The 14,528-nt window shown below is 30.6% G+C and overlaps 1 protein-coding gene across 1 annotated transcript in view; it reads right to left on the reverse strand.

The window, feature by feature from the left end:
• The window catches only part of LOC100367458 (transient receptor potential cation channel subfamily M member 3), a 72,101-nt gene extending 60,325 nt beyond the window's left edge, over positions 1-11,776 (reverse strand). Inside the window, exon 1 of the mRNA XM_085506884.1 lies at positions 11,585-11,776. Within this exon, the coding sequence (XP_085363010.1) occupies positions 11,585-11,587 (3 nt within the window). The 5' untranslated portion in view covers positions 11,588-11,776. The remainder of the gene's footprint in view (positions 1-11,584) is intronic.
• Between the last annotated feature and the right edge of the window lie 2,752 nt (positions 11,777-14,528).

Consider the following 14,528-nt stretch of genomic DNA (forward strand, 5'->3'; position numbering starts at 1 on the left):
ATACAAGTCAAAGACCTGTAAAAATAGATAAGTATTAAGCAACATTCAAAAATTATTTTTCCATTAATTTTAATAAAGCTCCTGGTTTATGAGGAAAGTGTAAAGTGAACCTAATTATTTGTACTGCATACATGTATTATGATGGACAACTATAAGATACAAAATTCCAATTTCCTCTGCGTCCGAACGGGGACTAGTAAAATGTATTGTTTCTGTTGGAAACCTACTGAATATTAAATTAAATTAAATAAAATGTAATTTTTTCTATTGAAAACCTATTAAATATTAAATTAAATAAATGTATTGTTTTCTATTGAAAACCTATTGAATATTAAATTAAATTAAGAAAAATGTATTGTTCTATTGAAAACCTATTAAATATTAAGTCATATAAAATGTAATGTTTTCTATTGAAAACCTATTAAATATTAAATTAAATAAATGTATTGTTTTCTATTGAAAACCTATTGAATATTAAATTAAATAAAATGTATTGTTTCTATTGAAACCTATTAAATATTAAGTCATATAAAATGTAATGTTTTCTATTGAAAACCTATTAAATATAAAGTCAAATAAAATGTAATGTTTTCTATTGAAAACCTATTGAATATTAAATTAAATAAAATGTAATGTTTTCTATTGAAAACCTATTGAATATTAAATTAAATAAAATGTATTGTTTCTATTGGAAACCTATTGAATATTAAATTAAATAAAACATATTGTTTCTATTGGAAACCTATTGAATATTAAATTAAATAAAATGTATTGTTTCTATTGGAAACCTATTGAATATTAAATTAAATAAAATGTATTGTTTCTATTGGAAACCTATTGAATATTAAATTAAATAAAATGTATTGTTTCTATTGGAAACCTATTGAATATTAAATTAAATAAAATGTATTGTTTCTATTGGAAACCTATTGAATATTAAATTAAATAAAACATTGTGTCTATTGGAAACCTATTGAATATTAAATAAAATAAAATGTATTGTTTCTATTGGAAACCTATTGAATATTAAATTAAATAAAATGTATTGTTTGTATTGGAAACCTATTGAATATTATATTAAATAGAATGTATTGTTTCTATTGGAAACCTATTGAATATTAAATTAAATAAAATGTATTTGTTTCTATTGGAAACCTATTGAATATTAAATTAAATAAAATGTATTATTTCTATTGGAAACCTATTGAATATTAAATAAAATAAAATATATTGTTTTCTATTGAAAACCAAGTGAATATTAAATTAAATAAAACATATTGTTTCTATTGGAAACTTATTAAATATTAAGTCAAATAAAATGTATTGTTTCTATTGGAAACCTATTGAATATTAAATTTAATTAAATAAAATGTATTGCTTTCTATTGAATACCTATTGAACATTAAGTCAAATAAAATATATTGTTTCTATTGGAAACCTATTGAATATTAAATCAAATAAAATGTATTGTTTCTATTGGAAACTTATTGAATATTAAATTAAATAAAATGTATTGTTTCTATTGGAAACCTATTGAATATTAAATTAAATAAAATGTATTGTTTCTATTGGAAACCTATTGAATATTAAATTAAATAAAATGTATTGTTTCTATTGGAAACCTATTGAATATTAAATTAAATTAAACATTGTTTCTATTGGAAACCTATTGAATATTAAATAAAATAAAATGTATTGTTTCTATTGGAAACCTATTGAATATTAAATTAAATAAAATGTATTGTTTGTATTGGAAACCTATTGAATATTAAATTAAATAGAATGTATTGTTTCTATTGGAAACCTATTGAATATTAAATTAAATAAAACATATTGTTTCTATTGGAAACCTATTAAATATTAAATTAAATAAAATGTATTATTTCTATTGGAAACCTATTGAATATTAAATAAAATAAAATGTATTGTTTTCTATTGAAAACCTATTGAACATTAAGTCAAATAAAATATATTGTTTCTATTGGAAACCTATTGAATATTAAATCAAATAAAATGTATTGTTTTCTATTGAAAACCTATTGAATATTAAATTAAATAAATGTAATGTTTTCTATTGAAAACCTATTGAATATTAAATTAAGAAAAATGTATTGTTTTCTATTGAAAACCATTTGAATATTAAATAAAATGTATTGTTTTTTATTGGAAACCTATTAAATATTAAATCAAATATATGTATTGTTTTTTATTGGAAACCTACTGAATATTAAATAAAATAAAATGTATTGTTTTCTACTGAAAACCTATTGAATATTAAATCAAATAAAATGTATTGTTTTCTATTGAAAACCTATTGAATATTAAATTAAATAAAATGTATTGTTTTCTATTGAAAACCTATTGAATATTAAATTGAATAAATGTAATGTTTTCTATTGAAAACCTATTGAATATTAAATTAAGAAAAATGTATTGTTTTCTATTGAGAACCATTTGAATATTAAATAAAATGTATTGTTTTTTATTGGAAACCTATTCAATATTAAATCAAATATATGTATTGTTTTTATTGGAAACCTACTGAATATTAAATAAAATAAAATGTATTGTTTTCTACTGAAAACCTATTGAATATTAAATTAAATAAAATGTATTGTTTTCTATTGAAAACCTATTGAATATTAAATTAAATAAATGTAATGTTTTCTATTGAAAACCTATTGAATATTAAATTAAGAAAAATGTATTGTTTTCTATTGAAAATCATTTGAATATTAAATAAAATGTATTGTTTTTTATTGGAAACCTATTAAATATTAAATCAAATATATGTATTGTTTTTTATTGGAAACCTACTGAATATTAAATAAAATAAAATGTATTGTTTTCTACTGAAAACCTATTGAATATTAAATCAAATAAAATGTATTGTTTTCTATTGAAAACCTATTGAATATTAAATTAAATAAATGTAATGTTTTCTATTGAAAACCTATTGAATATTAAATTAAGAAAAATGTATTGTTTTCTATTGAAAACCATTTGAATATTAAATAAAATGTATTGTTTTTTATTGGAAACCTATTAAATATTAAATCAAATATATGTATTGTTTTTTATTGGAAACCTACTGAATATTAAATAAAATAAAATGTATTTTTTTCTACTGAAAACCTATTAAATATTAAATCAAATAAAATGTATTGTTTTCTAGTGAATATTTCACATCCGTGAAAATGATGAGAGTATTTTCCTACATAAAAAGGCCTATGTAATTCTTCTGCCTGACTGTATATGGAGCATATTCTCCTAGTAAAGATACATGTATAAACATGTGACAGTATCGGTAGTCCCATAAGGCTTGTACAGTGGAGTAGTAAAATCAATAACAGGTAATGATCACACTGCTACAGTTGGTTGAAGTAAATGTACATGAACAAATGCACAGTGCTAAAAATATATGTATATGTAGGTGATGAAGTCAATTGTCTTACCTGACTGCAGGTACAAAATGTACCTTGGAGTACTTAAATATTCGCTCAATGAGATCAAGTTTTTTCATTGAAAATGATTGCTTGCCCCCACAATTCCAAAGTTCAAGCTCTGAATATATGTTAATATGTATGACATGATGTATAATGTAGTTGTAAAGTTTGATTGTAATCAGTCAAGGCGTGATAGAAATATGGCTCTGCAGGAACAGCATTCATTAATATAAAATGTCTGTCAGTCGTAAATTTTTATAATCAGAAGAACAAAGGTCCCATAATATCCAATGAATGTACCAAGATGAACAAAATCTACACACAACCAAGAACAAGTGTCAGAACAGCAGAACAGTTTTTGATGATTATCTTTAATAGCACCAATAGTGGCCACCATACAGCCTTCTCGAATTGGAATGCGAAACAAAAGGACTTGTATCATGTACATGTATCCAAATATGGTTGGTTAAACATGTCCAAAATACTGGTAGGGATGCACACACAAGTCCTTGATTTTGAAAATGTTTTTTTGGAAAAAAATTAAATGGTCCAACTCATAGAAGAACTACAGTACACCATGGTCCATGACACAGTACATGCTTGGTACATGTATACGGTATTATTAAATGAGCAATGTAGTAAGATGTGGAACTACATGTATGTATGAAGTATTTGATGATACAAAGTCAAACCAATAATAATAGCACCACAATTAGATAGACATTAAAAACACACTCATCTTGAGTGCACAAGATTCAACATAAGAAAAACAACTTAAAGTTTACAATTTATGGCAATATAGTATAGATGTATCAACTAACCAGATTTACCTTTATGATTATAATTTGTATTTAAGTTCATACTATTGTATACATGCAAATATTCATTATAGATGTATATACAATTACACGATGAGAGTACTGGTACATCTATTGTTAGCTTACATTGTAGTTCAATTAAATTTAATAAATTTTTATTAATTTAATTTTAATTAGTTTTAATTAATTTAATTTATGCCAAACATGTCATGTATTATTAAAGACAGATGTGTATGAGATAGGAACAGTTCAATTTCTTTAGTTCAACAGATTATCCACATGTAAACATAGATGTCTGCAAAACAAAGAATACTTTTAATACTTGCTTATTGGAAAACCTAGAAATGAACTATGTATTGCATTTTCAAATCTTACCATTTTTTTGATTTACTATTGTGTCAATGGCGCCAGTGAATTATACATAATGCACAGCTAGTTACAGCACAGTAAATGTTCGTACATCAGTGGCGCGTCATATTGGCTTAGAGAGCACTGCTATTTTTTGTAAAAGCTTCTGTCTTTTACAGAAAAAATTATTGCAAAACTCAAACTTGTCTATGCATCACTTGCATTTTTGCCTCATCCTCATTTTAGCTGTATTTTAACTATTACATGTAACTCATCATTAGAACCGGCTTTTCCACTAAATTAGCAAAATACAGAAGTAGCAGCGAGGACAGCCGCTTTCAGCTCAAATATCTAAACTGACACACGAGCTAAAAAAAAAAATTTCATTCGAACAGCGCTTATATAAAAAAAGTTCTAAACAGCGACTGAAACTTGATGATGCAAGAAAACACTGAACACAAAACCAAAGTGACAATGATTGGAGATATGTGAGACATGACGTCTCTGAAAGAATATTCACTTGAAGTAACAACTGCAATCTACCGACTCAGTTGGAAAGCCACGATATCACGCTTATCAAGAAAAGACAAGTAGCTCAGAATAAATTCTCCCTATGACTGATCACAATGTTTACAAACAGAAGATGCATTGATGTTCAAATCACTCAAAATGCTGAAACCAAATGAAGAATATTATACATTGTAGATAAAAATAATAATTATACGATCTTTAACAGAATATTATAATAATAATTTTGAATACAAATATTTGTTCAGATTGATTCAGCATTATTGGAAAATCAAATTTCATTTTTTTTCCATTATATTAAAAAGTATTTTTACTATTCAATTCAGCTAAATAGTATTTATATATTTATAATATTTTTCTACCATAATCTATTTATTCAAATACATGTATATCACAAATGATTACATTTTATCAAAATTCCTATGCATTGCACACAGGTGGATGAAGCTGATGTGAAGGAATAAGTGCACTGTTGCACACCTGTCACAAAGGCCGTAATTTCCCACAGAACAACAGATCTGAAACATTTACCTTGTGGTATCCTCGGGAACCTAGACATCCGCCGATCTGAGGCAAACTGATCAGACGAACAGTTTTCTTCTTTTTTCTCATGATCTACACCATCCATAGCAATGAATCAGTGAAAATAAACAAGACAGCCAATAGTGCATACATATAGCAGTAGCAGCGGAGTACCACACCATCTGACTTGCAATATGAGGAGAAGCTACATGGTTGCTAAGCAATAGGGTACCAGTACAGGTGATGGAATGAGAAAAGATGCTTCTCTGTGTAATAATATGTTATCCAACCCACATGTTTCAAAGTTCAAAGGGTAAACTGGACTTTTTTATATAATTGAAGGGGGAGCAGGTATAAATAAAAAGGGGCAGGTGAGACCCCCCCCCCCCTCCAAAGAAGATCTGGAAAGATGTTTTCATCTTCCTTTGCGAATACTGTAGTGTGATCTGTCTTCGTTATATACATGCTGTGAGACAGCTTTCTTGCAAGAACAATTTTTTTTTTATAAAAAGCAACTAGTCTGAATTGATGTCTCCTTAGAGAAAAGCATTCTAATCATCTAGTTTTAGAATTAACTTAAATTTGTTCAGCTCCTACATCACGTAAGTATCTATTTTTTTGTTACACATTTTATGACAACTCAAAGGTTAAACGCATATTGTATTCTCAAGAAGGCAATTGGAAAATACATTTCCCACTAAAACACTGAACAACAAATAGCACAAGTCTATCAAGGAATCTTTGACATCAACATTTTGTTTTGAATTCCTTAATGAAATCAGAGCTCTCAGCAAAACAAAAATGTTACACAGGCAGCCTAAAGTACAAGTTGCATAAAATCAGAATACAAATCCTTTATTTCATTTAAATATCTTAAGAGTGAAATGGCAGGGAGAAAGTGGTTATTGGTTTTAAAGAACACATTTTTTATTTCAAGCCTTTTACATTGTTACATGAATCTGTTAAATCTGTTACGAAGGGGCTATTTCACTACATGTTTCAAATGTGAATACTGAGGTAGGTTCTGCTAGGGGTAGAATGGTGTAGTTATGGTGAATAATTTTCACTAGACCTCAAATTTGAGTAAAAGTTGAGATGAAATACAGAAACTGTTCAAAGATGTTTTTAATCCATGCACATACATTGTATCATGTATGAGTAAGCAATGAAGTGTTGCTAAATTTCCTGTGACTCAATATTTGGGAAAAAAATTAAGTACTTGAGCTAGTTTTTAAATTCTGAATGTAAATTTTACTGTTTATAATATGTCCAATATTGAATACAACATGGTCGATAAATGCTTTACACTATGGGAAAATATGAAGTCATTGTTTCCATGGAAACAGGTTTTATTTGCTCTTTGTAACTTACTTGATGGAACCTGTCACTATGCAAATGATCAAGAACTCTGCCTTTACTAATGTGCTTCAAGCTCTGACCCTGGCAAAGTAATGTAGTTGATAAATTTGGTATTAACCATTAATGTTTTATCCTTAAAGTGAAATTTGTCTCAACTAAAGACAATCTTGGCTGGCCTTGGGGACGCAACTTGTACTGCATTATTTCGAGTTTTGTATAATGACCAAAGTCTGACATACATGTTGTACTTGTTTTCAAACATTTTTATCAAACACATTTAGCTTTATTGTTTTCCTAGTTTACACACAAACAATGCTAACAGATGCAGTTAGTATGGTATTGATGTGATGTTAACCTTTTCACCAACAGTTCCCTATTTTTATCACAAACTCACAAAATAGTCCCGTTTATAGTCGTTGCTTCAGAAGATTGGAAAAAAATATAGCAGATTTTATTGAGTAAAAGCTGAAAATTGACTCAAATTGCTGGCTCCAAAATTAACACTCATTTTCAGAAATATTGAAGAATGTAAGAAAAGAGTGCAGAATAATTTGAACGAGAATGTCTGGCTGTGAAAATGCTGACACTGCAAATTTTCAGTTGTATTGTTGTTTGCAATCATTATACACCCTCCAATCTGAATATACAAGTCTGGCCACCAAACTAATTTTTATGCCACATATACTTGAAAATTTCAATATTTGAGCAAAACTAGTTCCTAAGGTGAAAATACATCATTATTTGTGAAAAAACAAATTTTTAGTTATATTATATACATTATATATTATATCTTAAAGATATATCTTCTTCAATTGTAATAAATTATCAATAATTTAATTTTCTTCCCAAATTTAATTAAATTTAGTTGAATATCTGCATGACTTTGAAGTTTAAACTAATCATGTATTTTCACTTTAGACATGCTTTAATATTTTATATTATTATTATTCACTGCCTTAAGTTTATTTTATCTATATTATTTATTTATGAAGTTTATTAATCCTGTAGAGTCAGGAAATTATCATTAGTAAAATACTTCAAACAATTTGGACCAGGATTTTAACCAGACACCTGTTATTTTAGCCAGACACCTGTTATTTTAGCCAGACACCTGTCATTTTAGCCAGACACCTGTCATTTTAGCCAGACACCTGTCATTTTAATCAGCCACCTGTCATTTTAATCAGCCACCTGTCATTTTAATCAGCCACCTGTCATTTTAGCCAGACACCTGTCATTTTAATCAGCCACCTGTCATTTTAACCAGACACCTGTCATTTTAACCAGCCACCTGTCATTTTAACCAGACACCTGTCATTTTAACCAGACACCTGTCATTTTAATCAGCCACCTGTCATTTTAGCCAGACACCTGTCATTTTAATCAGCCACCTGTCATTTTAACCAGACACCTGTCATTTTAACCAGCCACCTGTCATTTTAACCAGACACCTGTCATTTTAACCAGACACCTGTCATTTTAACCAGACACCTGTCATTTTAACCAGACACCTGTCATTTTAACCAGACACCTGTCATTTTAATTAGCCACCTGTCATTTTAACCAGACACCTGTCATTTTAACCAGACACCTGTCATTTTAACCAGACACCTGTCATTTTAACCAGACACCTGTCATTTTAATCAGCCACCTGTCATTTTAGCCAGACACCTGTCATTTTAATCAAGTTTGGATAGCCTTGCTTTTTATTTAGTCTTTTTCATTTATTTGATTTGTTTGTGCTTTTCAATTGCCTGTTAACTACATCCTTTTATACATACACTGTAAAATACTTAATTTTCGCTTGGAATTTATTTTTACTATTTTCATGGAAGGAGTGATTCAGTGAAAATAAATTCCCGGCGAATATACCTTTTTTCCTATGTTTACATTCGAATCACCAGTGAAAATAAATTCCATACAAAACACCCAAAAAAGTCTTTTCAGTGAAAATGAATTTCAGCTAAAACGAAGTATTTTAGAGTAGTTTGTTACTCGTGCATAATTTCGCAAGAGAGTATTTAATGTCAACTAAGGTACATTACATTTTCACTATATAATGTTGCACAAATACCCAACATGAATTGTTCTAAATTTTTGGTAATTTGAAAACCATTAAAGTTCCTTGAAAACGAGTCAGTATATCTTACAAGTCAGATTTCTTACAAAAGACATGGGTATATCTAGCATAGAAAGGTAGTAACTGTTATTAGTGAAACCTATAAAAAAAAAAAAAAATGGATAATGTCTGCCAGAAGAGGGCGCACTTACAACTAATTATGAATGAGTAGTGAGTGGGGTTTTTTTTTTGGTTTTTTAAGAGTTTAATTCTTCATTCAATGACTTATCGTTTTCAACCAATATGCAAATATTGCACATTTTACATATTTTTTTACAATTTTGTTTTTGTTTTTTTGACCAAATGGAGATAATTCACCATTCGGTACATGTTTTATTTTGTGAAAGGTAAAAAAAAAGAAGACTTTCAAAGTATATATGATAAATCTGCTAATGACTTACATACTGTATGTGCTATTGGTTGGCATGGTTATTTTGTGCTACTGTGAAACCATTTATTTTCACTATTTTGAGCATATTCACTTGGTTTTAACCTTTTCACTACCAGACTCTCTTGCCCAAAATTTTCTGCACTTTTTTCCTATATTCTTCATTATTACTTGAAATGAATACTAAGTTTGGAGCCAACAAAAAAAATTTGAGTACGTTTTCAATTTCTACTCAAAAAATTTTGTTATTTTTGTTCCAATTGGCTGGAGGAAATTACAGACTATCACTATAAATGGAAGTATTTTGTGAACTTGTTTTATTGTTCTATTGTTATTTTGCATATTCACAGGGATTTAATTTAGAAAATGTTACTTATTAGCGAAAATAGTGGAATTAGAACCCAGAGAGTAATTAATAATGTAATGCAATAACAACAGTGCCTTACAGGACACTTTGTGAACAAGACTGACTTTTCATTAATTTGGTGATAGGCTTTTTTGCTAATGGTTCTAGTCATGGTACTGGTTGCTAATACACAATTGTTTTTTTTCCAGCCAATAACCAACTACTTTAGCTACTTGGCAACAAAAAGAAGATAACATTACAAAACACCATGATAATTTCAGATAGCAAGTAAAATATTTTTAACAGCGTTATTAATTTAATAAACAATGATTTACTGATGATATATTGATTTGTTTTTAAAAGAAAACCTCAATGGGTGAAATTATTATCTCAAATCTAGGGATGTAACAACTGTGGTACATTTTTTTCATCTACACCCCCCTTTTTATAAGAATAGGCATCATTTCTTTTCCTTGTACTGCTGCCGAGCAGTAATTCCTCATTGGTGACAAGCATGTGCACATTTCATCGGGACTTTGTCGGCTTCCCACACATGGCCCTGTGAACAAACTCTGAGCATGTCATACAAAGCATCTATTTTGAGACTAATTCAAACCTCAATCGTCAAAAGTATCATGATTACATGTTCCTCACTCTCTGCTGCAGCACCATAACGCTTATCACTAACAATAGCTGGTTGCACACAATCAAGACTGCTGCCATGTTTCATTAATTAACAGATTTTTCCACTTAAAATAGACAAGACATGCACTGACTACATATACCAAGTGTCTGAGAAACGATCAATGTAATTTATTGGTGGAGAGAAGTAGGGATTATAGAAAAAATTACATTCCTCATGCCACGTCTGTGGATTATATGGTGTTTTGGAAAACCTTAATTAATAACCATTCGCATACTGTGTTGGGATGCCAGACAGTCACAATGTTTTACCACTAAAACAGCCATGTTAACGTAATGTTCAGTCTTGCACTTTTTACAGAGCATGGATATTTTCAGCAGGCACAAACAATTGTATGATAACTTGCAACTTCCCTGGGAAAGTCCTTATCAAAGTTCCAATAACTCTATCAACTTTCCACAGACGGTTGAAGCAAACGGTTTAAGTGCAAATAAGTTACAACTTCATTAGTGACAACAATGTTGAAATATGAAAACAGACAACAACTCAGACATAGTATGTACCTAGACAAAAATTAATTAGTCCAAAATCAAGTTGTACCAGGGGAATGAGATTGGCACAAAATGTAAATCATTTTCATAACATTACCTAGATCATTTGATCAATAAAAAGCTCCTTGCTATATTGCAATGTTTATAGGACTTTCCTATGAAGTTTGGAAATTTCCATTACAAATAATGTTAAGGTTTACTGAATACTACGAACGAACTACGTTCGTATTATACACAGGGGCATTATGTCTTGGGGACTGTGTTATACCACTGTTAAACTTCCTGTCTTAATTTGTAAGTGCCGATGTCGATGGTTTTTAACAGGATGGGGAGATCTAGGATAAAGCTAAATATGCAGATCCATACTTAATCCTTATCTTCGATTAAATATAAATGGACTCTGAAGAACTCTTTCAGACTTTCCATAAAATAATCAGTACAGGGTCAATGACCATTCGCATTCGTTAACGCTGGCTGGGAAACTGTAGCTGCAGTTCTGTAGCTCACTCAACTTACCATGTTCTCAGCCGGGATCGTAAACCGAAGCTTCAGGCTGTATGACTGTCTTCATAAATGGACAGAATTTCTTTCGTATTTACCAGTAGACATATCATTTATGTGAACTGATATGATTCAAATAGAAATCACACGTTCGCTTCATTCACAAATCCACCATCTTGAGTATGAAGTCGAGGCTGACGAAACGAATAACAAACCTAGGTGGTCAAAAAGCAAAACTCCCTAGACGTGTAGTCTAACCTTTTGACCTGTCTTGTTCCTAGTGACGACACAACGCAGCTTCGCCACTATGCGCGACAGCGGTAGCCCATGTACCTTGGAGGGTCACGGGCGCTCGACTCATGAAATAAAATAATATCAATAAAATACATATAATGTTATATTTGTTGTTTATTCTCTCAATATACAGCTGATAGTAAGTCATTTCGGTAACACCCGGCACAGTGTAAAATAAAATTATAGTGGGGCTTGTGCCCGGGAGAGGGGTTGCCGGGGAGGGGGGGGGGGGTCACTTAAAACAAATCACTTTATGGGGACATGCCGCCTTTGGGGTCGTAATTGTCAGCTGCTTGGTCTAGAATGGGTATAGATTTACTTGCCTTTTGGTTCAATGTCAGGTTTGCCCGTCTAGGATGGGGTCTGTTTTCAGAACAATCAAGAAATAATCAGTAAACAATAAAAAATATCCCAAATACTAACAATGTCCACAAAATAGTTGTTGACATCTTGAGTTTACTGATGATTTCCTAGTTCTCCTGCAATTTCAGTCTCTGATCTCTTTGTCAAACAACAACTTTTTGTGAATCAAATAAATTGTGTGTGTTGAAAAGTAAGTACTTTCGTTTTGTTCTTATTTCCCTTCATTGAAGTTGGATTGATCATTCATTCATTCAGGTTGATGAGTCCGGGTGATGAGTACATTCAACCTATAACTGAATAAATTTAGTGACAATTTGGTCTCTGGTGGGATATACAAATTCACTATTCGGTCTATAATGGGGTATGGTTTTTGAGCTGAAAATGGTTTATAATGGGGTCGGTTATTCCCCGGCCTTACACCACTACCAAACTGAAAGGCCAGGGCTTCCCGGGGGCTTATGCACATCACAGTCCCTCTATCATAGTCTATAGAGAGACTGTGTGCACATATAAGTGTCCCAGGATGACAAGCGAGACGACATGCTTAGTGAAAACTTGGTCAGAATCTGATCCTTTAGCTAAACCAGATGTATGTTGTGTCTGTCGACAATAAATACCGGTCAAGTCTGTGTAAAGCAGTATATATCCAGTAATACTAGTGTGCAGAATTTAACCACTGTCCAGTCAATACCAGTCAAGTCTGTTTAAAGCAATTATATCCAGTAATACCAATGTCCAGCATTTTACCAGTGTCCAGTCAATATCGGTTGATAAGTTTTTCGGTTTTCTTTGTTAGATCAGTGTTCTTCACAGTGATTCGGGCAGTCAAGTAGATGACGTTGTGTTCAAAACACACATATATGCATAAATATTCTGTTGCGATCATTTCAACATTGCTTGGTTATTATTTCTTACGTCATATCAACCATATGATGCGACTGTGACCAATTTATACGTGTATTTACTAAAGGGGTATTTTCGTAAGCTGTAATCAATTGTTTTTATTTTCGTACTAATGCATAGACATGGGCAAGGCGTAAAATGTAATCAGCTATTTTATTCGTCCGTAATTTGTACAAAAATCCTTTTTATGAGCGTATTTTCCACATTAAATGTTGCAATTCTTACGCTATTTCCAATTTTGACAAATTATCAAATATATTATAAAAATGTTTTATCTGTAAAGTGTAAAAACCTTTTTTTCATTTTGTTTCCTGTAAAAACGTAAAATTCCCCTAGCCCACCTAACGAAAGGGTATATTTCTTTTGTAATATTAAACTGTAAAACAACCGACCCAAAATGTTGTTGTTTACCTCCCCTGCAAAATCCACTTGTCACCCCATCACAGATCATTCTCACAATTCCATAACCTCTGGTGCCTTTTTGCATGATCAACTGTCAACTTTCGCACCTCGACACGACGCGGAGGCCAAACATGCGTTCGAAAAAAGACGTTCAACGATCTGGGGACTCAGCCGAAATAAATTCTGGGACATGAAACATGCCATGTTTAGGATAGGAGCAAAAAAAGTAGATAGTCAGGTCGGTAAAGATTATTTAAATTTAGTCTGAACATATAGTGAAGGTCCCCAGGTCGCGTCTTGGTTCGTCGCTGAGGGCGCAGAAAGCATGCTGAAAGGACCACAGACTCAAACGGGTAGAGAGCGTGTTATGTTATATGTATGTTATGTATATGTATCATTGATTATTACGCGATGGCCGCGATTGGCCATGGGATATTCTGTGATATACATGTATGTATAATAATGATTATTTTAACAAATACATGGCCACGATTGGTCATCAATATGCCCACCTTAGTGCACATCATTTGTAGACGACGGACTTCTTCTTCCTATAACAGATGAAATTTGCAATAATCTAATTAGAAGAGACATCTACAGAACGGGTAAATGGGCTTGTATTTGTTTTACTGATGTTCAAAACGCTCAAAGGTGTAAAATGATCGTTATGCGATATTTGATCTTAATTATTCTCTATCATTATGCGATGGCCGCGATTAGTCAAGGATTGTATATACTGTCTTGGCGCTTTAGCATATGTACCTCTATAATTCGGACTATGTGATGGCGCGTATAACGATTCATAGATATATTGCAATAAACCGATAGAAACATTCTAATGTTACAATACAATACTTTGTGAAGCCATCCAAACAAAACATCGCAATTACACAAAGTAAATGTTTTCAATAGTTACGTAATAAAGCAATCTGATTAAAATCTGATATAGTGTACGGGCTTTAATTATTTTGGCTATAAACTTATTTTAATTTTAATT

This window comes from Saccoglossus kowalevskii, chromosome 13 (genome assembly GCF_978046115.1).
Source record: "Saccoglossus kowalevskii chromosome 13, keSacKowa6.1, whole genome shotgun sequence".
Taxonomy (NCBI): Eukaryota; Metazoa; Hemichordata; class Enteropneusta; family Harrimaniidae; genus Saccoglossus; species Saccoglossus kowalevskii.